The sequence below is a fragment of the Dermacentor silvarum genome, unplaced genomic scaffold, assembly GCF_013339745.2.
Source record: "Dermacentor silvarum isolate Dsil-2018 unplaced genomic scaffold, BIME_Dsil_1.4 Seq158, whole genome shotgun sequence".
Classification (NCBI taxonomy): domain Eukaryota; kingdom Metazoa; phylum Arthropoda; class Arachnida; order Ixodida; family Ixodidae; genus Dermacentor; species Dermacentor silvarum.
The window spans coordinates 1-23981 of record NW_023605779.1 but is presented as its reverse complement, the minus strand read 5'-3'; the positions used below and the strand labels follow the sequence as shown (position 1 = coordinate 23981).

General features: G+C 47.0%; 1 protein-coding gene across 1 annotated transcript; it reads right to left on the bottom strand.

Annotated features, from left to right (window-relative positions):
• Positions 1-11328: 11328 nt before the first annotated feature.
• On the bottom strand, positions 11329-22219 carry LOC119434676 (lipoprotein lipase). The gene is made up of 5 exons (XM_037701769.2): positions 22065-22219; positions 18509-18769; positions 16323-16443; positions 14171-14350; positions 11329-11844 (listed from the first exon to the last, which is right to left on the bottom strand). Exons 1-5 carry the CDS (start codon positions 22174-22176, stop codon positions 11757-11759), a joined length of 762 nt encoding a protein of 253 aa, XP_037557697.1. The 5' UTR covers positions 22177-22219; the 3' UTR covers positions 11329-11756.
• Between the last annotated feature and the right edge of the window lie 1762 nt (positions 22220-23981).

The window sequence follows — 23981 nt, the reverse complement described above, 5'->3', positions numbered from 1 at the left end:
TACAGCGCTCGACCGCTGGCGCCACGCTGCGCCGCTCGCGCGTACCGCGTTTCTAGGTGGTTGCTTTCGCCGAGGGCGCTCGAACGCAATCATATGGTTCTCATGAATGCAAGCCCTGGAAGCGTTTTGTCATGTATGTATATATGTAACACAACTAATTTTCGCATATAACTACTAATATTTCCATGCGATAAAGAAAAAAAAAGTGGCTGTATGGCTGAGTATTTACGGCGCTCGCTTCAGGATTATGCGTACGCGGGTTCGAATTCCGCCCTGTCCAATTTTTTTCTTAATATCACGCTTTTCCTTTTTTTCTGTTTGCCAGCGCGGTCGGTTGAACCCCGGTGCCACGGCGCAAGCCGTGGTGCCGGGCGCCGACGCGAAGCGGCGGTCGTTGGGGTGTTGCGGAGCGAAGCGTAGCAACACTCCAAATTAAAAAATACTGCTCCAGTCAGGTAGACTGCTCCCTCCCAGATAGTGAGATTACATTTGGATCATCAAAACAGTGATGCGTTTATTTAGGAATACCACCGATCCCCTAACAGCAGGCTAGTCATCACCAGCCCAGTGTGTTCTCCGTCCCAACGGCGGCGGCTAGAAACATGGTATGCGCGAGCGGCGCAGCGTGGCGCCAGCGGTCGAGCGCTGTACGTGGACGCAAATAGAAATACGCCCCCCGAAACACTGCGACGGCTGTGGCCGACCTTAGCCGCGCGCGCGCGCGCGGGTGGGTGGGTGTTATGACGTCAAATTTCAGCTTCTGTCGGCGGCCGCTTGGAGGCAAGGTGCAACAGAAAATCGCAAAAAAAGATGTTTCTCGTTCTTTTTTTTTTTCAAAGCAGCTTGTTGTATTCGTCATTATCAACAGTTCAACTTTTCTTCCGACGCAAAAAACCACCCGCCAACTTTTGTGTCCGTATCGCTTTAAGGATCGCTTCACACCCTCCCTGTCAATACTTTGGCCAATAAAATTTTTCAGTCAGTCGGTCGGTCTCATGCTGCATGGTTTGTTTCTATAGTGTATTCTGTTCGTGGTGCAAGTAACACGAGTGTGGTATATATGATTAGGTAGAGCTGCGATTCTGAGCACGTATGAAATTGGGAACAAGGCTCTTGAGTGCTCCAAACAGGGTTCGTTGCTGCCGGCATATACAGTACAGTGTAGATCGCTTATAACGTAAGTCGCCGGAGTCGAGAATATCCGCACTATAACCAAAACAACAATTTTCAAGGCCCGCACATATGCAAAACATGTGCACCGAGCCGCCACGCGTATGCGACAGTCGAGGAATGCGGCTAGAACATTTGCATTCAATATACAGTCGTATCTCGTTAATTCGAACCAAATCGCGCGGCGGTGCCTCCGACCGGCATTGCTCCGGTACTGCCATTGAGTAAAAGCTTAGGAGAGACCCCTCAATGTCGCGCGCGAACAAAACAAAAAAAAACGAAAAAAAACGCGGTGGTAATTTCACCCTCTCTCAAATGGCAAGGTCGTCGATTCTGCGTTGCGCCGGAACATGCGTGTACGTGCCGACACCTCAGCCACGCTACCGTAGCCACGCGTCGAAAATGGCAGTGAACCCTGCTTTCTCCTTTATGCTTCCTCTACTTTTTAGTCACGTGTTGACCTTGCACGCTGCGGCTACGGCGCAGAGGGAAGCAGCGGCGCTCTCCCAGGCCGGCCAACGAAACTGCCCATGCCGGCAAACGCCCGCTTCCCGATAACGGCAGAAAACGAAACTTCGGGGAGCTGGCGCCGGGCCGGCTGGAGTGGCGGCGGGCGCGCACGGTGACAGTCGAAAGTGAGGGAGCTATAAGGGAGGGCGAGGGGAGCCACCGAAGCGGCGGAGTTGCCGAGGCGAAAACCGCTTCCCTGCCGCCCCCCTCCCTCACATTCCACGGTCTCCTTCGCCGTGATGTGCCGGCGCCGCCCGCTCCCTTAAGTTTCGTTTACTGCCGTTATCGTGAAGCGAGCATTGGCCGGCGTTGGCAGTTCCGTGGTGCTCGCTCGCTATGCGCGCCGTGATATTCCACGACTCGCACTCAAGATTCTGGTTTCAGCCTCACTGGCTGTTCGTTCGCACCACGTGCCCTTCTCCTCCCCTTCGTCTTCCTTCCTCGAGCACTCCTTGGGGCGCCCGTTTGAGGGGAGCATTCGCCGTCTCCGCTGACTTCCGTACTCCCAGGCAGCCGCACTGTAACCGGTATTTCGTTTCCCGCAACTGCACTATAAACGATACGTGTATACATGGAGTGCTATGGGAAAATTAACGGGAGTCTGAAAAGACCGCACTATATCCGGTCCTGCACTATAAGCGGTTACGTTAAAGTGGTCTACACTGTATATTGTTACGATGCGAAAGTCAGATATAAAGATAAATTTACACTATTTACAAGACAACGATAGATAAACAAGATGGCTGTCGAGACCAAGTCCACCTCTACACGTCAAATCGTCTTCTTTTGACTGACCACGCGCCACACTTTGAACACACACGCAAGGGGAGAAAAAAAAAAAGAAAAACTCGGATGAAACCACCGCGTTCTACCGCGTCCAAGTGAGCAGCACCATTTCGCACGACATAATAGTGGGTTTGCACAGTCTTGTCAAGTCTTGCGCCTGAATCGCTGCTTGGTAGGGGTCACCAAGAACGAACTAATAAATTGCGAAATAGAAGCAATATTAAAATTTGTTGTTCTAGAACAGCAAAACTATTTGAAATGGAATATGTACTCGTATAACAGTATTCCGATTAAAAATTTGCGAACATTTTTTTTTCACATAGGTTTCCTATTCCAGTGTTTGTCCCCCCCCTCACCTAGTCGCGCTTCAATCGTGCACCACTAACTGATATCCCTGGCGATAGGTATTGGCACGCTTTTCGTTCCAAGCTTCGCGACCTATTTAGATGGACCTTGGCCCAACTACTATACCCCAACACTCTTGACAGTGTTGCCAGATGGCGCCGAGTGACATAGCCAAACAGACGGATATTATAGCCCAAAAGTAGCCAATCATGCAGTTGGGCCTCGGTAGCTTGTAGCCAAAATGTACCCATCATTTCTGCTAGCGTAGAATGGCAAAAAGTGAGTTATGGAAACAAAGTAGTAACGTGTTTTTTTTTTTTTTTTTGTAAGTAAAAGTGTTAACTAAAATTGTATATTTAGCCCACTTCCCCATGGCGCACACGTGAAATCTGACTTGAAGCGAGCAGCTGGCCGGCGTCAGCAAAAAACCGCACGCACCATTTCTAGCCAACATGATGATGATCGTATGCTCTTCCCTTTGTAACGGGCAGGCATAGAAATTAGGTCCTAGCACAAAATCCGGTGCATCGCGCCACGCCATGGATGCTGATGTGGAAACAAAAAGCAAAAGGTTGCGCCAACAGTGGATCGAACGTGCCGCGAATCCTGTAACACTTTTTTTTTTTTTTACGATTCCTGATCCACATAAAAAATGTAGCCCAAGATAGCCACATAGCCAACTCATCTAATACACAGCCAAACGCAAATTTAAGTAGCCCCATTTGGCAACACTGGCTTTAACTTGAAAGCTATCTGCTTTGGGTGCACAGTCTAGGTGGGCCGACGGCTCATAGCTTTGCAGGCGCTGTGTTCTCGCTGCTCAATTTGCGTTGAAGCGAATCGCTCGCTGCTGCTGCCACGATTCCTCATGCCAGCGTTTTAACAGCAAGTGTCCGCGGTCATCGAGTGTGATGTGTTCATGTTTGCCTGTGCGCGCTCACACCATGCTTGTTAATTTAGTTAGTAAGCGAATGTTTACAAGGGGGCGTTCTACTCCAGCGGCTGCTGGGCCGCAAGAGCCCTGTCTTGAATACGATCTGCGATGCGGACAGTGTAGGCGTCTAAGCGCACTGAGGGCCAGTAGCGTCGTGTGCGCTATGGCACCCATACGCTTGCGCGTCACCCCCGCGTTCACGAAGTGAAACATTACTAACTTTTTTTGACACTGAAAAAACCTGCAGACTTCAGTGACCCCTTCGGCAGAGTCTTTTCAAGGGCGTGCCAAATGCACGTGAATGATATGTGTCTCAGTTGCTTCTCTTTCCAGTAGGCAATGCCAACGACTCATAAAAAAAAACTCTTCTAATAATTTACAACATTTATTAGGGATGGAAACCACCACATACATGCAGAGGTCATATAATGCACACTGTAACCGAAATGAGACCAAGCCGGATTCACTCGAAATCAGAATCAATAGCAGTCATGCGCAGCAGCGCTTATACTCGGACACACTGTATATATATATATATATATATATATATATATATATATATATATATATATATATATATATATATATATATATATAAACAGGCCTGCAGTTTCGCCGTAAAGACGAAGCAGTGTTGGTGATAGCCAAGCATATATAGACATACACGGAGGAAGATTCTTACCCTATAAATCCGTGTAAGGGTCGCACCCCCAACCTAGACAGCCAATACTGTTTTTTATGGAGCGGGCCCTTCGCTCCGCTGGTTTCCTCTCCCCAGCGGAGCGCGCGCAGCGGACCAGCGTTTTGCGAAACGAACACGGCGACCACCCGCACGAACAGCCGCATGTCGTCGGCGTCGCATTCAAACGCGGCGGTGGCTCACCTGCAGGCGAAAAAGCTTCGGATGTGTTTCACCACTGAAAAGGACCTCTGTATACTGCGAGAGCTTTCAGCAACGAGGCCGTTTGGCTACGATTTGAAGTGGATGACCGCGATCGAGAACCCAAAGCGAGCGCTTGGCCGCGAGCTGACGCTAACTCCAACCTTATTCGAGAGGTGGCGCAGCAAAGCACTCATTTCTAAAATCCCTATATAAGAAAAGTACCGCCATCCTTTGATAAATGCCGCTTCTCTCTCTCCTGTATCTCCGATTGGACGATGATAGCGCACGCTTTTCACTTTATATTTTCTTTTTTTCCGCCTCAGAGCCATGTTGAAAGTCCTCTGCGCAGCCGCAGTCGCTGGCGGCGGCGGCGGCGCGCGCCCGACCTGAAAGCTTCAACGTGGACTTTCTAGGTGCGCCACCGTCGACTTCGCTTTCGCAAGCAAAAAGTAAAGAAAAAAGCGAGCGCTTAAGGAGAGGAGGCGGCGGAGGAAAGAGTAGATGGCGGTACTTTTCTTATATAGGGACTTTACTCATTTCTTACTCATTTCCACCGAGCGAGGGGTCGCTGAGCTAAAGCTCTTCCTTGTGTGTGGCGCTTCGCTGCCCTCTCCGCTCGCCCCGCTTGCTCCGCTGGCCCGTAAACCAGCTGAGCTGTAACTATTATAAAGAACGTCGGCTGCGGGGGCGAACGGTTCGCTCAGCCATGTGATTCACCGCTACTCCGAAAATTAGATTAAGCATCATCTCCCTATTTTAAAGGGGTTGAGACACCAAATTCTGAGGCTATAAAATGCCTACTGTAGGCTGTCTCTGTATGCTAGGACACTCAACATGAAGTGTTGGACACAGCAAACGCTTACAATATATTTTAATTCACTTTCAAAGAGTGCCTAAATGCTCGTTCTCGCGATCGAGGACCCATCGCTAGCGCGAATTGACACCAACGTCACTGTATTGGTAGCGTAACAAAATTTTTAGTGACGTCATACCACATTGGAGTGACGTATGTACAATGAGCGGTGGCCCACAGCACCGGCTAGAGAGAGTAGTGCAGGGAACCGCATCAGCTGCGGATCCACATTCGCTCGCCTAGTTTTTCTAAGCGAACTAGCCAAGCTTGCTGGCATTTTGCAAAGTGCTTCGCGTCGTCACGCGAACCTGCGACGGCGACATTCAGCGTGTGAGCTTGCTCGAGTGTTGGATGCATCCGGCTCGCGCAGTGACCATGCCGATAAACAAAAAAAGTTTTAGTTTAACGTTACCTTAATAGCGGGGTTAAGGGAAATAGCGTTACCGTTCCGCAACGAACTTTGCAGAAAGAGAGTTTTAGTATAGCGTGATAGCGTAGTTTACGTGCGGGACGCTATTCCATTACGCTTTGAATTTCGCATACATATGGCACCTAAGTCTATGTGTGTGTGCGTCCGGAAAGTGCGAGAGGCAGCGCAATGTAAGCCATGAGCGCGTTGTATTTTACTTCCCGTGTCCGCCGATCTGCAGTGAAACAGACAAGCAGTACAAGCTGTCTACCATAGCGTCCGAAATGTTCCCATCTCAGAGGCCATATACTGTCGTCGCGCATATCTCCCGACTTTACTGACAGGTGGCGCTCACATCTCGGAGAAAATAAAGCCCCTATATAAAAAAAGTAGCGACACTCTCCTCCTCCACCTTCCCTCCTCCTCGATTCTCCTCTCTTTCGCGCTCGCTCCTCGACCGTGGCGCCGCCTACACCGCTCGAGCGTAGCAGACGACCTTTCGCAGAGGAGACATGCGCGCTTAGCAAGGCGGTGCGTTTTGAGCGTTTGCGTTTGCTTTCTAGCTTCGAGTAACTTCGTGTACAGCATAGAATTTCTGTAAGGAGGGTTATATAAATTCAGTGACGGCAGGTTTTCGTTTATTCCTGTTTTGAAACTTCTTTAAGTACCTAAACGAGCGCCAACGGCCGTACCATGACGACCCCGAATGTATCGCGTGCGCTACAATTAGGTACGTAACATTTGTCAAGCGCGTGTCGCAAGATATTGTTGCGAATTGGTGTAAATAATAAGTTTTGTGATCGAATGTCAACATCTTGGCCTCCAGCAAGCCCTCGGTAACCTAAATAATCCGCACCGTCCATACCATGTGAATTCGCGACGCGTATCAGATGACGTAAAAAGGCTGATAGAGGACACAAACAATCGCTGCTCAAAAGGTTCGATGGGGCATTACAAGCTACAAAGCTGCCTACATGCGTGCTTGCCAATCTTATAAGCACGCGCCAAGGCTCGGGGTGGGCGCTGGTACTATTATGTTTCTAGTGCCTCATACTCGACAGAATTTTGCGCGGTCGGTCATCCAGTCGGGACTCTGCGTACATAGAAAATGAAATCACTTTTTTAGCATTCGCTCGCGAAGCGGGAAGGCGGTAACAGCGCTTCACTCAGTCTCAAACTAGAGCATAGTGAGCTTACGTTCAGTAAATTATTTTTTCAGTTTGTGACTTGTCACGTTAGCTCGTCCGTTCACGAAGTGACGTACTTGTCGCGAACAGAGTTGCATTAAGTGGCATGCTTTGGGAACGGTTGCGACGGGTGACCGCACGTTTTCTTTGCGAGTGCTCCACCGCCGCTTCTTAAAATTCACACACCTTTAAAGCTCACGCGAATTAGCTGTATGTACGTCTCAAAGACCTTTGATGCTGTCATTTGGCGACGAACGCACCTGTAACTCGATTTTGGTAGAGTACGCACGTTTTTCATCGGTGCCCTTTTATCGCTTATCAACCGCGCTACCGCCAACGAAAAACACGAACGAAAGAGGCACACAAAGCTGTTCGCTGTAAAGAGGGCTATTAAGTAACCACAAGCGATAAAGAGTTGCTTTCCTAAGATGACTTTTTACACTCGACCCTTTAATTTTATCAAAAGGACTGCGCAGAATCTTCAAAAAAAAAGTTCCGGAATCAAGTTTCGGAATGACGTTCTCGCACGCAGCCTCGCCTGCCCGCGAATGCAAGCCTGTAGGCGCACAAAACGATTAAGCGCGCTGAATACACGTCCAAATACACCAAAGTACACGTACTCGCAACTTACCTCGCATAGTCGTGTGGAGGGTGTTGGTCTGAAGTTCTTCCTGCCAATTCGATGAATCCACGTCTTCTTCTTAACCCGTCGCGCTTACCGGGCGGTATCGAGAAGAGTCGCTTGCCTTTGCTAGAAGTATTTTGGCATCCAAAGGCGCAGCAAGCCAGGGTTATGGTAAATGCCTTGAGCGACGTCGCACTTGCCACAAAACTTAGTTTAACGCATTCTCAAACTTAAACAACAAGGAAGAGCAACGGTACCAACGTGCGCTCCTCGCCAGTCGGTAGACGCTTATCAAGCGAAAATGGCGACGGAGCGTGATCGCAAACAAAGGCAGCCAGCGTCCGACGGTCTGGCGGTCCATGTGATGCCATTAGGCCAATACCAACGCGGCGTCGGCCTCGGACAGGGTGTGCGAGGAGGCGGCGGCATTCTTCAAAGCGTGACGCTACTTTTTTATATAGGGGCTTTAACTCATATAGTTTAGAGTGCTGGTGAAAAAAAAGAAACAAAAGAAGGGCAGAGGTTGATACTACCAGATCCGTTACAGGCAAAGGTAGCGGTACAGAGTAGATAGAACAGTTTCGAGGAAGACAAAAAAAGATAAAGAGATATATACAAAAATGCTAGAATGGAAAGCTTGTAGAGCATACCTGATTAACTCAAGCAGGCTAGGTGCTTATTTGTCATCACCCTGTTTCAAAGAGGATGCCAATAAATCATCATCATCATACTCAAAAGCAACCCTCAGCTCCCGTTCCCAATATTCTGCGAGGAGAGCACAAAATTCGGGTTCCTTTTCTTTTTTTTCCTTGCGATTCTAAGCAGTACCTCGTTTAGACAGGAGCGGTCTCTTGTCTTCAAGTTGTGCCGCCGTATAGACTAAGTGGAAAGGAGGAACTGAAATGGGCGCCAACACTTATGCTTTCATCTCAGTAACTCAATCACAATTAGGGCCGCCTGGAGCATTGCGGTAACTTGTCGAGGAGGCCTGCACTTCGCCCTCTTCTTTAACAACGTCATGTAAAACGTAGAAACGTAAAGCAGATAAGCGGTGTTCTGTGAGATTGACACAATGAGCGCCATGGGAGGACAAACGCAGTCGAAGGTCGCCGATAAAAAGGTATAGTGTGATCAGATTAAAAAATTGAAAGGAATAGAGGAGACCTAATTTTGAGATTGAGGATGAGAGAGATATTTTTTGTAGCCATCTGAAGACTTCAAATAGGAACTCTTTCTCTGAGCAAAAGCGCTTGGACCCTGGCCATGCCCCAACAAACGCAGATTGGCTCTCAAGGATCAACGAGATTCTCGGGTAAACTGTCAATTGATGAATTCGTTATGAGCGGTAGTTAGAGGCCCTTTTTTAATTTTCTACATCTTCACATTACCTGAACATTCTCGTGCTTTTCTTGTAGTTTATATAACCTACTTTATTTTTGTTTGTTTTCTCAGTGATCCACGAACTTGCTTTGTTAATGTCTTGCCATTTTCTTACAGATTTTTGAAGGAGTTCTGCATTTCCATTATCTACTTTTTCCCTATGATTTTAGGATAGCCGACCCTAACTGTGGCAAAATTTTCTTTCTTTCCCCCCTTTAATGAAAAAGAAGAGTCAGATGCCGCAATCCATGCGTAACTTCAGATCACAGGGTTTGAAGATGATTAATGTTTCATCTTTTTAGGACTGCGAGTTGTGCCAGTTAGTAACAATTCAGCCTGCAACCCGGCACCACTTACAAGAGACGCGCCAGTGCGCATGGCTCAGGACACGTGTCCCATGCTCTCTTTGCTCGTCTCATTTGACACCGTTGCTGTATAGCCTCCTCAGTGGCGAATTATTTCTGTCCATGGAAAATTTAGTTTCACCACACTTGTTATATCTTCACAATCGTGTAAATCGGACAGCTGCAGCACGGATTAAAAAGAAAAAAGAACCGCATATCCACGAAGTGAATGATGATGAGTGGGCGAAGCACAGGGGGATCATTCGGGTAACCGCGAATCCCCCCGTACATTGCCCACTCGAACATGCAAATGAGTGACAACACATGTGTACAGTATATACAATGTTGTTTTATTGGTCGTATATGGTATTGAGGTGCGGACTTCGCTTTCCCTTTATTAAGACCGCCTTGTGATCAGTGCAGCAGCACGGCGACGCCGGCAAGCGGACCCAGAGGCGGCGAGAGCGCGGGAAGCGGCGGCAAAACGCCGGAAGCGTTCTCTACCTGAGGTTGGTGGCGCCGATGCTCAGTTCAAGCGCGAGCTCTCAGCTCCGGGTCCGCTTGCCGGCGTTGCCGTTTTGATGCAGCTTCCCGCAGCCTACACTCTGAGAAGTATTCCGGGGAAAACAGGAGTAACTGCACAGTTAGTCGAAAAAAGGGCACTTTCGTCCCTCAAGGGAATAACTGCAGGAGTGTGGGTGGCGTGTGCAAATTTTGGAGAGTAAGTGTACGATCCCTGGTCCGAAAGAGAGCAACGGCGAGGACGAACCGCAACAGTTACTCCCCATGCACTCTGCTGTTTTCGTCCGTCTCGTGGAGTGATGCGGCGAGCGTGGTATTGTCTATATATCATGAATAGATGGACGTTCGTGTACTGTCTACTGAACTAGATGTAAAGCAGCGCTTTGCATCTTCGTGAGAAAATTGCCTGTAATTTAAAAGGTGGAATCTGAAGAGCCGTGCACTTCGTGTGCGGCTCTTCGATACACATTCGTGTGAACGATACACATTAAGCGCGCAAGTCATAGATGGATTGCCAGATTTTCTTGGCCAATAGTACCTAAGGAGTTCCTTTCGTTTCAAGGAGATTATAAACTTAACTGAAGCGATGTGTAGCTCAAAAGGGGCACGCTAAGCGATAGAGAAGTTGTCCTCTGTCGTCTTGCGTGCCCCTGTATCGTGCCTAGCATACTTGTAAGAAGCATTTTCAACCACTCGAAAAATAGGCCTGATGTACAACATCGAGAAAAAAAAACCAATGAAAGAAGAACTCGTTACGCGAAGACAAAGTGATGCCGAGTGGGAACACTCAGATGTATACTTTTATTTTGCTAAAACACTTTAAAGATATTACTCAAACTTGCAACGCCTGTCCATTCAGAAGTGTTTGAAGATGTATGCTAGGCTTTTTAAATATTATTATTTTTTTAATCAGAGCTCTCGTTTTCGATGCACTGTCTTGGCGCGCACAATTGTGTGCCCAGCGTCTGAAGCAGATAAGGCCAAACTACACGGACGCGTGCCGGTGTGCGAAAGCTAGCGCCAACGCGTCTTGCGTCTCGCGAATAATGGCGGTTTGAACCTACAAGACGCTCGCCAGCGCGCGCCCGCTTGGCTCACATTTTCGCCTTGGTAGACATCGTTTCGTCTGGTGCCTCGTGCCAAACATACCCAAGTCAAGACAATCCATTAGTAGCCATCAGGTTGTTGCTCTGCGGACGCGTCTCGTCAGGCCTAAGGGCGCCGGAATCGCAGAATGATCTCAGAAATTGGATGTGCTATATGCGCTCATAAGTAACGTTTCAGGTGAGCTTAAAGAAAGTGAAAGCTCATTCCGATAGTTACTGGCGATGAACGCGAGTGAGAATGTAGCCATCACGAGAATTTGCGCTGAAGCGGGAGCGATGGGTGCCGCCATGTTGGGCGACGCTATTTCTTAGCGCGCGTATTTAAACATTAGATATCTGTGCTCGAGCCGCGCTTCGACGCATACGATCTGTCCTGCACCATCTGCGCATGCGTGAGGCGCGTGGGTGCGAGATTTCGCGCACCGGCACGCGTACGTGTAGTTTGGCCTATAAGAGTCAGCTTTGTACTTACGCTGCAAAAAGCGACTGGTGTCAAACCAATGCCATAGTAATCAGCGACAAACAGACGATGACTGCCTCGTTTATTGCCTGTCATCGAGCGGGAGATCCGTGGTAATGTAATGAGCGCTACAGTGATGGTTGAAATGGATGAACCAGGTGAACCGCCCTCCGACGACGAACAGCGAAGGTCAACAGGAGAAAAATGCGTCGACAATGGCGTTTCAATAAATTATCGGAATATCAGCACGGCGACAGGGCTGTTAGCGTCCCGGATGTCAGTCCACCCAGAGCTGTGGAGCAGAAAACCATCGTTCGTTCTGTTCTTTGCCTGTGAGAAAAAAATATATATAATCTGTTACTTTGGGCAAACACGTTTAGAGCAAGCGCACTTAATCTCGATCGCAGTCGTCAGCTGCCAGCGAAGCCCGCGCTGGGCTGCTGGTTTGATGACGGGGCAGATAACGACAAAGCGACGGAGAGCGACCACTGACCGCAAGCGTGCGATAAAAAAAAAAAAAAAAAAAAAAACAGGCTGAGCATTATCGCGGTTGATCCTGCGGTGGTTCTTTCGTTCTCTCCCGCTGTTCCCACACCACCCGGCAAAAAGATTCTGCTACCTGAACCACTACGAAATCGGGTCTGCACTGATGTGGCTCCAGTTTCTACCCGCCGATGGTCGGCAATTTTTGAACATTATGCCGTACGGCGTCGCTCGCAATGAAAGGACAGCGCATGCGCCAAAGGGGTGACCTAGGCGGCGTCGGAAGCCATTGCATGCTTTATGTGACACTTCATTTTCGTTGAACGCCACGCCCGTGCTGCTGCCAAAAGGAAGGGATTCTGGTCCATTTGGTAAGTGACGGAATTCAATTATTAAGCAAGCAAATAAGGAACACAGCTGTAAGGATGAGTGGACTGGAGAATGATTTGTATGTTTTGTTCTGCCTTCCAGCCTCTACTTTACCACTTCAGCAGTTGAATCCGCAGTAAACAGTTCCTCTAGGACACTGGCAATATTTTCCGCTAATTCAGCACGAAAGGCGGATTTGGTGGTGGGTATGCTTAGCACTGTGCTTTGAATGAACGACTCGCCTGTTTACCGACCTTGGTTGCTTAGTGGCTTTGGCATTGCGCTGCTAAGAGCGGGGGTTTCGGGAGCAAATCATAGCTGCGGCAGCGGCATTTTGATGGGGGTGAAATGCAAAAACGCCCGTCTACCGTGCATTGGAGTCCGTCACCACGGCGTGCCTCAAAATCAGATCATGGTCTTGGCACTGTAAAATCTCAGAATTTAATTAATTCAATTACTCCTCCGTTTCTTTGAGAATAATTCATAAGTTGACGGGGTCTGCTCCTACAGGCGGACTGAAAACGTAATTTCCCATGTAAAAAAAAAAAAAAAAAAAGGAAAACGTAGGCGGCATTAGGCTGTAGATAGACGAAATGCTCACCACGAATATGACGGCCCGCAGAGCGTTACTAAGCATGACGGCGCCACAGTTCCTTCCGAAGATAGATTTCAACTTTTTTAAATTTAATTTTGTTCGTGCGGCATCTGCTCAGACAGCCTGTGCTGCTTTTACGCGCGATGAAATAAGTAAGTGTACTAAACGCAAGGATATTAGAGGTCGTGTCGGGAAATTTAACTTCTCCGCGATAAAATAGGTACGCGAAGGCACCATCGTGGAATTAACAATGAGAAGCCGTTTATACCACGCTATCTTATCGATGCAACATTCGGTGCGAAGCGCGGCCCAGGGACTGATTTTCGGGGGAATTTCTTTTCCATTCCCTTTGTTCCTTGTGATTTGCTCGCTGGAAGTCGCGTGTCCGCTTAGGCTACGAGTGGCTACTGGGCGAGACGGATGTTAAAAAATTAAGACTCGGATGAAGAGATTCAATAGACAGCTTGCGCGCGACATATTAGCGCGCTGGTCCTCAAGCATGGCGGCTAGGATACGGCGGTGTATCATATTCTCTGCCACGGGCAACCTGTTTCAATATCATGGAGACGTGGCGCGAACGCTGCTGGCGTCTTTGCCAGAACCACGCCAGAACCGAAAGAACCACTACGCCAGATGCCAGCAGACGTATATTCTCAGCGTGTTCGTGCTCCAACGCGGCGGCTAGAATGACGTCAGTGCAAGCCATCTACGGAAAAATTCGGGCCAACCATATTTTGTCAAGGCCCATTTCATTTACCATTCTTTGTGTCACTGATTGAGATCGGTGATGATAAATGAATTAAACGGGGCAAAAGTGTCCGTACAAAATATGATGCCAGGGCCCGTACTTTAAGGTACATGTACATTAAATTTTTGTATTCTTCTTGACACCCGTTTGTGTCAAGTAGTCGATCCCAGCAATAATGGCACATTCGGGCAAACAGCGAAAAGCGAGGTGAGCGGAAAGTGAAGTGTCTAAAAAAGAAATCCGGTAGAACCCATCTCACGATAACTGCCGTGTCTGCCGCGCAGCGACACACCACATTGCCATCGCCGAAACAAGTCATGCATGAGCCGTGCACTGCAGCAACATAATCAGTGCTGAAGTCCAGTCACGATCACTATATATTCTAGACTAGTAGGTTACTCAGCCGAATACCACGACAGACTTGGCACAGTTTGATAAACGGATGAGTTCGCAATACTCACTGCCTGCTCGTTGGCCTGTTCATGGGCATGATTTTTACTTTCCACAGCTGCATTTTAGCTGAAAAAACGTTGAGGAAGCTGTTGCTCTTGTACGTGATGAATGCTTTCTTGATGTCTCCAACGTGTACCGGCGTCTTAGCCACAAAGCTGTACTTAGCCTTCGGGTACAGCGTGGCAGTGCTGAAAAAAGAAAAAAAAAAAAAATCAGCCGAGAAGTTAGCCGTAGACACATACATATTATTAGCTCGTTCGTTCGACGTCTGTGGTCAACTGGGATATCGTTATACTAGGTGTTTCTTAATCTTTATAGTTATCTTTAAGTAAGATAGCCTGAGCCAGATAGCTAATATAAATTCTTGAGCTGAATAACTAGAAAATATGGACATTTCTCTCCCGAGAAATTGGAAATCGTGATTTTTCTAATTAACAAAATTAACAAAAGTGTGAAACAGAGTGTAGAAAACGTCTGTGAGAACATGTGTATAATTATTGTAGTCCTTGAGCGACTTGAGTCATTGACATAACTTATCGGAAATGACTTTATGACGTGCACTTGTTTGTAGAGTTCGATGTATACATAGCAAGACGTTTCTGGACGGATCCTATGAATCCATAGACGTGACTGGACTTCATGCTTCCAATATTCAAGTGCAGTTGCTTATAAGTGTGTCAGATTTAAGAAACACTTGATATATTTGAAAGAAGGGAACCGAGGGTATTCGCGACATTGCAATTTCAACCACACTTAATTTTCCCGATGCTTTCCTTGGCTTCAGTGTCTGTTGGTTCTGTGTGATATATTTGAGCCTCACTAAAGTAGGAAACCGGACGAATTGGTGAGTGCTCATTAAAACTCGGCAGTGCTACAGAAAACACAAGACAAGAAAACCAGGACAACTGCTGACAATCTCAATTAACCACCTTATTCGAAATGCGGGAACAGGCAAAAAAAAAAAGAAAAAAAAATGAGAAGTAACTTGTCATCAGAAAGGCCAGTGCGCTTCACAAACATATGACCCTGTACGCATGCTGGCAAGACTAAACTAGTTTTTCACCCAGAGCGAGAAAAAAAAATGTAGTAGTTGGTTGACGCTGGAAAGAGAAAAAAGAAAGCGTTATTGGCAGCCGTCTATTACTCTGATCGATAAAGAGTACCATTTACATCTCACCAGCACATGTAGTGTACCACGGGCCTAATCTTTCTGCAGCGCAGCCACGTTCTTGGGGGTTTCTTACATTTTCCTTATTTAGATTTTTGTCTAGCTGTATATATCATTCCCAAACGTTTTTCACTCTTTTCTTTGCGCGATCCTTAACTTGTTCTCGAGCTTCTTTGTGGACCATTAGAGTTAAAAGATTAGTGCCAAGGGACCGGAAGCACAGTCGGAGACGGCGGGGAATGAGGTGGGGTGATGAAATTAGGAACTTTGTGGGCGCAAGTTGGGATCAGCTCGCGCAAGACAGGGATAATTGGAGATCGTTGGGAGAGGCTTTCGTCCTGCGGTGGACATAAAGATAGGCTGATAATGATGATGATATTTATGATGATCGCAACTTTGGAACAAAAATGGCTCGTTGACGAGTGTCGGCGCTTGACAATTTCATCCCGTCTTATGCCCGCGTCTTCGAAGCTGCACCACCAGCAGGAAACTTGATAGAAATTACGTCTATACGCACTGGCCCGGGGGATAAGCAGCTGATGCCTTCACTGACGTACGAGTAACGCGTTTGAAAAGTACTGACATGATTTTCCAGACTTCCTAAGAATATGAAATAGTGGCAAGCGCCAGAGTGGCATAAATTTGCTATAATGCTTTTTTTAACGGCCCATTTTCAGTTCATGTACCCGGGGAGCTGCATTCGTCATGAAGTCATAATGCTTCGCTCGCTCCGCTCGGTCTAACATTAGTATAAGAATAAAATATCCTATGAGGTTTTCCCCAGCCCCGTACTTCATAAATGTCACCTATTTACGCACAGGAAGTGTGCGGTTGTGTTTGTGCGGCTTCGAAAGCATGTGTCGGTACTCCCTTAAAGTTTTGCTGTCCTCTGTTTGGGCCGTAGATTGGACAGTAGATTCGGCATGCTCTAACCGTTCAGCAGAGTAAAAGTGCTAATCAGTAATTGCGATGTGGTAATTATTAAAACGTACCCTCTGTTGATTTTCATATCGCAACTGTCTCTCGTTCCTTCGAGCTTAAGAATCAAGTCACCACTTGCAGCGGAAGCGCCCGGATTGTTGAACATCTCGACGTTCACCAGGTAGTGGAAGACTGCGAAAAGTAGGAGAACCAGGGTTACTATTCAGAACAGTTGTCAAATTTCGCCGCGTGCCTAAGTGGCTATGCCGTTACGCTGCTGAGAACGTCGTGACGGGTTCGATTCCTTGACCACGGCGACTTCATTGCGATGGGGACGGAATGCGAAAACGCTGATTCACTTAGATTTAGGAGCATGTTAAAGAACCCCAGGCGGGCAAATTATTCTAGAACCCTCCACTGCGGCGTCCCTCATAGCCTCGACTGCGGAGGTTCGCGGGACGTTGAACCGCGCAGTCTTTAACTTCCGCCATTTCTTTCGTATTCCAACATGTCTGCCTCTTGAGCCAATCAGGGAGGACGCAGCCGCATTGTGAACCAATCAGAGCTTACAAGATGGCGAATTGGACAATATGGCGTAATTTGACAATGTCCAGAACAGCAACCCCAAGTGAAGAGGTGAGATACTTTGTGCGTCGCTGCGATCATTCGTTATTTAGGAAAATAGAAGCCCTAGGATGACCTCATTATGTGGTCACCTCGCACATTAGTTTCTAGGACTGGTGCATTATAGCGATTTTTTTATTTAGATGTAGAAGGATTAGAAGGTAGGCTACGCCAGAGCCTGCTGTCCCGAAATTCCAGATTCGTTACGCAAGAAAAAATAAAAATAATAAAATGAAAGACGAGAACTCCAAAAAACAATATACACACAGGAACACAAGCGCAAGAAGATTGTGTCGTCTACGGGCCCCAGCACCAAAAGCACAGTCCAGTAGCTATAGGAGGGTCACAGGAGTGAATGAGTCCACTTAAGTTTCTTGAAATAAACATTTAAGGACTATAGCGATTGTTCTGCGAGATTCTGAAAAAAAAAAAAAAAAACACGACAAACCATGCTATGGAAAGGCAACAACCGAACATCATGATACAATCATGAAAGTGCATGGAAAGATTATCACTAAACATTTCATGGTTTGATAGAAAGCACAAAGTCCGTTATACTTGCTTTATTGTAAGATGGCACAAGCAATGCGGACGACTAAAATACTCTCGTTTTATTGTAGATGTGTGTTAAACAGCCTATATATATATATATATATATATATATATATATATATATACTGTGCAGGTGTCGCGCGTGAGACCCAGTGTTATCTATTACCTATGAACATATCTGTGAAAACATGTACAAGTAAAAGACGTGAAGGAGAGAGAGGTTGCGTGACGAGCCTTTAGTGAACAAAGTGAATTGTCCCTTATTTATAATGGTGCCATCGAAGTTGTTCTGATGCTCTTTTAATACAAATAAAACAAAAATGGATGAAGTATGGCATGAAAACTTGTCTTTCTAGTTCAATGGTCACTAAAAGCAACAATAAACCAGTCGAGGCTGCCAAATTTTTGTTTCAAAAGCTCTAATTGGACTTATCCGGCGGCAAAGCGGGGCAGGCCGAGGTCAAAAGTTTCTGCCTTGAATGTCGTGCGCACACGCAGTGTCGGTATACGTCAGCGTGATATCATGGATTTTCAATCTATTTTTGCGTATTGGGGCGGTTCTTGCGCACAGAAAGTTATCAAAATTTGCTACGTGTGGGTTTCCTTACAATGTAGAGTTACCAGGTGTGTCATGTATTTTGACAGTTAGATGCTGACAAAATACATGGAGTTACGGTGATATTTTGGCATCCGCGGGCGTAGAACCTAAACATAGCGTCGCTACTTGTGTTTCGTTGTGGTTTAGTTTCTGGACTGCAAAGCCTCCTTTCACGCTACGAGTGACGTCATTGCTGTTCCAGAAACACAATTTTTCGATACGTCCGCGCTTCATATTTTGCCTAGTGCCCCTTAAAAGAATTAGGAGTTAAGCCTAACTGGAGCATAAGATGGCGTCGCTATACCTGTGCTTTGTTATTACTCCTCTTTCTGTACCATGAAACCTCCTCTAGCGGTAACCGTTTTGTTGCTCTGAAAGCGAGAAACATAATCTATTGATTAGGCTTCAAGGAACATACTTAGTCTCCTCTCAAAGGATGAGAGTTAGGCCTAATTAGGCATGCTCTCTTCCGCATGTGCTCACCGCAGAACGGTGGCTCCCTGTTCGTCCCGATGAACATGCGCACCGAGAGGCTGTCGTTCTTGAAGCGCGTCCAGCCGTCCGCGTGCATGCCCATGCGCGCGCACTTGGAGCCGTCGCGGCCGCAGTCCGAGCAGCGACCCTTCTCGAACATCTCGTACGAGGAGCAGGCGAACGCAAGCGACGGGCACTGCACGTCGGTGATGGTCTCGATGACGTAGTCGATTGCCCTCTGGTGGTGGCAGATGCCGATGGCGCGGGCCCCTGCGTAGAGCGGAACGCTTTTGTCAACGTGGCCGTGCAGTGCCGCATATTGTAAGCCTGTTTGCACTTACTGATTTCGCTCAGTCGTTTCCATAATTCTATAGTCCCTTACCACCCATATTCTAGAACGTTCTTCCACTCAGCCCTCCACCTGGATTTGATCACCACGGGGTGGAAACAAATCGTCACCTAGCCTCCTTAATTTAATAAGGTTTTACTACATATTTTGCTATCTAGTCTTTTGCCAATCTGATCTAGATCCTAACTTTAGTATTTAAAACATCTATCACTCTATATATTGTAACATTACCTACCCTTGCAATAGACTCCAGTCCTATCATTCTCTTCCCTGCTTTTTTTCACCAACACTCTAATCGTCTCTTACTTATCTCGACTACTGACTAGTTAATCCTTCCATCTTCTTTGAGTCCCAATGCTTCAGGAAGGGGGCTACAAGGAAGTGGTTGACAGCGCCGCTTCTCGAAAGAAGTGGTCACTGTAATTCATTCTTGAGAACTGGAGAAATGTACGGAGAACTGTACTCTTGAAAACTGTAGTGTATTCTTCAGTGGAGGGGCGGCGCTGTGCTCAACACAGTGGAGCGGAGGAGGAGTTTCGGGTCGAGGATGGCATAGGAATACGGTTCTTAGAATGGCAGAATGTTGAGAAAGTTGGTAGGGATCCTGTTACTGAAATGCAGGCGTGCTAACAGGGACACGGAGAAGCAACGACGTTTGTGCTGTTCTTTGATTCCTGTGTCCTTGTTTGCATGCCTGCCTATCAGTAAGGTGAATCTCTCGTCTCTATAGTCGTGGTCACGGAAGTAGAAAGCAGCGCTGACTTGTCTATCTCGCAATGCCTATGGTGCGACCAACTAATGTCTGGGCGCCGTGCCGCGTCCAACTTTCCGCAATCCCCAGACTTCTTAAGCATCCTCGGAGACATTGGCTTAGTTCGTGTCCAGTATATTAAACCAGAATGAATAAGATTACAAAAATATTATTTTTGTAACCAACGCGCATGGCCATGGACAGAGCTAAGCAAACGTTGATACAGGCGTGCTTCTACTATACTTCAAAATGTCCTGCCATTTTCGCGATCTTCCTAAACGGTATGGCGTCAGCATATTTTAGTTGCCCACTCGAAATTCCTGGTTATTTATGTCTTGCAAGTAACAAGAAAAGATGATGACTGATTTAAGAAATTGGTGCGTAAGTTTATTGACTTGTAAGTAGCTTGACTTGTTTTGTACGCGCTATTTTGGGATGTCAGATTTATCGATGATTTCGTGCATTTTAGACAAGAAATGCATGTATATGAAGTTGTTTCTTTGAAAATATTATCCACCTGCTGCCTGGCCAGTCAATTGACAAGCACAATATGCTTAGGCAGGTCAGAATTTGTGTATGTATATGCTAGCTGTACTGACAAATCAACTTTGATGTGAAAAAAAAATGCCACAGCGCCTACAGGCCAGCGCTGGTTCGCCATAGCTGTTAGCGATACGCGTATACGTGCCGCTGTAGGACCAGGAAGCAAGAAAAGATCATCAGCCCTTACCCTGTCGAGAAAAGGGGGGTAAGCGAAGCTTGTTGTGTGTGTATCTGACCTTCCTGGTAATTTTCTTTCTTTTTCTCTCTCTCTCTCTCTCTTTGTCCCTAGTATGTGCCATTGAGCTTGGACCCTTGCTGCACTACCACCAGGATCGGCCCACTTTTCAGGGTGACACCACCACCACCGCCGACACTTGTGAGCCTATAAAGCTTCGCTTAAAAGCGAATGGCTCGGGAGAACGAGCGGTGCCCATCGGCCAGTCAGACCGCACCGGCATAGCGATACACGTTGGTGGTAGCGTAAAACTCACGTCATCGAAGTGCACCAGCACGTTACAAGAAGGCCTCTTAGGCCCAATGCTGCACCGAGAGCTCGTGCACCGAGATTTACAAAAAAATCATCGGTGGGGAGACTACATACGCACGTGACTCTGTCTTCGTCGAGTGCGTCTGTAGATTCCCTAGGCGCATGCCCCAATGTTGCCAGGATTACTAAGTTTGAACTCTACCAGTGTTGGTCGATACAGCTTGAATCGGCAGGTCGCAACTGCACCTTATCAGGCGAGCTAGCATGCCTAGATATCTTGTTTTGCTGTCGCAGTTTTTCGAGCTTGTTTGCGTTTCCGCCATTCCGCTAACAACAAGAGCTAATGGAACAATTCCTTCTTGCAGTGATGACCGTCCTCCCGTGATCAAATTTTCAGAGGGGCTCGACTAACGCATTCATCCTAAGCGTGTAACTAATAAAAGGCGAGGAGGACGACACAAGGACAGTTGTAGTTTTTTTTTCCGAGCGCGAGACAGCGTTCTATTCAAAGAAGAGTACCAAATTTCGGGGCATTCTCTCAGTGTGTTTACCAAATCCAGAAATTTAAGAAAGTCCGTGAAAATACATTTTATTTTGACTTCAGGTGAACCAGATTTCTGAATAGAATATTTGCATGAGGTATTCCAATTTCTTCTTTATTTTAATGATACGCGCCAGTTATTGACGCTTGCTTGTTCTGGGAGCGCTATCTGCTCGTTGACTCGAATTGATGCTGTCCACCTTGGCCAGTGGAACCGGTAATTTCTTCCTGTATGCCAGCCTTCCACTCCCCCCAACTCCCCCAAGTAAATAGAAGCCGGAACAGTAAGAAGCATCGTTATCGAGTTCGTTTAGGTGGCTCAGTGACCATGCTCTCTACAAAAATTATTTTTGGCTACGGAAGATCCTTCATGGTGTTTGCGCACAACCCATAGGGACTGTATACATAGGTTTATTTCTGTGTGTGTATGTGAAATGTACAGTCGCGTTCAGTGTGAGCCTCAACAGGTGCCTTTCGTCGAAGGAGCTCAAAGACGATAAGGCGATGCCAACGTACAAATAATTTGAGAAGTAAACACAGTCCTAATTACCAGTAATTATTAAAGTAATGTTTCGTATGTTGGCGCCGCCATGCAGTTTGCGAATGTACATTGAGGAAGAACCGCTGCCCACAGGTTCTGTACATGGACTTAGTGAAGCAGGACTTTATGCAGCCTTCTTAGTGTTCGCGTAACGGACAACAGAGTCCCGTGATTTCATTGCCCGGTTGGGCGCCTATATCGTTGTGCGTTGCTCTTGCGGAGGGCTTTATTTCTTCCAATATTCCCTGCAGAATTCACAGAAATTGGGGCTATACGCACGAATTGGCTAACTTCGCAGCCCCATACGACTCCAGAGCGGAACCTATCGGGTTATATTAGGAGGCAGGGCTCACCATTGACCAGACCTTCGGTGACGAACTTGAACACCCTCGTGCTGAGCTCGCATCCGGGCATCTTGATACCTCCGTTGGGGTAGAAGTCCACGTGTCCCGCGGGATCGTACATTCCGAGCCCTTCTCCTTTCACTGGTGAGAGGAAGAAACGGTGCGTCACGTGGTGGCACAGTTGATAAGATAAAGTGAGAAAGAGAGATGGAAGAGGCAGGGAGCTCAACCGAATGCACTTCCAGTTTGCTGCCCAACACAGTAGCAAGAGGGTCAAAAAATCGATAGAAATAAAAACACTAACTGCTCACCGGCCGCAACACACTAAACAGGTGGTGTACGGGACTATTTTATTTAGCTACTATGCCAGTAAACCCGCTAAGTAACAAAAAAGAAAAGTCACTGTAAGTCAGGTATTTCAGTGCAAAGACCCTTTTGCCACAGATGTGCATATACATATTGCATATTATTGGCTCGTAAACACTGTACTAATTATAAACTCGGAAACCTCAGAAAGTCGGCCACCTCCCTCCACTCGCCGCGGCAGCTTAGCGGCTCCGGCGCTGTTCTGCTGAGCTCGAGGTCGCGGGTTCGAATCCGATAGCGGCGACCGCATGTCGAAGCGGGGCGAAATGCAACAAAATGGCTCATATGCATCGATTTAGGTGCACGTTGAAGAAGCCCAGGTTATTGAAATTAATCGTGAGTACCCCGCTGCGTTATGTGTAATAATCAAATCGTAGCTTTGGCACGTAAAACCCCAGAACATTTAGAAACTTTCCTTTGGGTTCCTCACCCTTTCCCGACAAACCTGAGAGCTGAGAGGCATATCGCTCTGAAACACACGCCTCTTCTACACGTATAGTGCTCGTCAATATTGCAAAACTGTTTGAGTAGACGCCTTCATTTGCCACTTGTCGATAAGGTACTTTGTCCCTGTCTGTCGAGGGCAGCGGCCTTGTTATCACTGATACGAATACTGTTGCCTATAGTATAGATAGCAACTTCAGGGGAGGCAATTTACAACTAAATTTGGGAACGATGGGCCGACGCCGTAGCATTGCGTCAATCGGTAAAGGAAAGCGAACGACACGATATCTCACGCGCAAGAGAGTTGTGAGAGGCATGGGCGTCGGAGCGTTACACTTGGTTTTCACCAACGCAAAGCAGGATTACGCAAGGCTCAGAGTGTTACACTGATTATACGTCGGGTTTCAGGTACAATAGGTGGGGTCATGGGTGGCGCCGCGTGACCCCTTATCACAAGACAATCTCTTAGGCTGCGCTGTGTTCAAACGAGCGCGAGAACTTGATAACGCTGTGCCGTACAACTTTACAGTGCACGGAGACTGTATTGCTGCACTACCGAGGTCCGACGGCTGCGATGTATAGCTTAAATGTAATAAACGACGTGAGCTGACTCATTTGTCATGCTCACTGTTTGCCCTTCCACGCCGAGTGAAATACAGAGTGTGACAGCTTCTTTCATATTTATTTATTGGTTAGGAAATTTCAGTGAGTAAGAGTATGCATACTATACACCATGCAATTTCTTTTGGTGAAAGCGGTTATGGTAAAGAAAATAATTACCAGCGCTTGTTTAATTAAACATTGAAATGAGGGCCTCTGTTGCAATGCATTGCAGAAGGCCGACGCGGGAGGCTGCACTAATTCGCGCAATATTCAAGAACCTCATTGGTTGTTTTGCTCAAGGCTCCTTCTCATACCGAACGTGGGCCCTAAAACTAGTAGTAAAAAGTAAATAATCAATTTCAGGATGCACTCAGACAACTACTCACTGATATTGTGTCGCAACAATCAAGGAACTAGTGATGAAGAAACCTCGCAGCGCTAATTTGTTGAAGCATATATATATATATATATATATATATATATATATATATATATATATAAATTGCAGGGTGT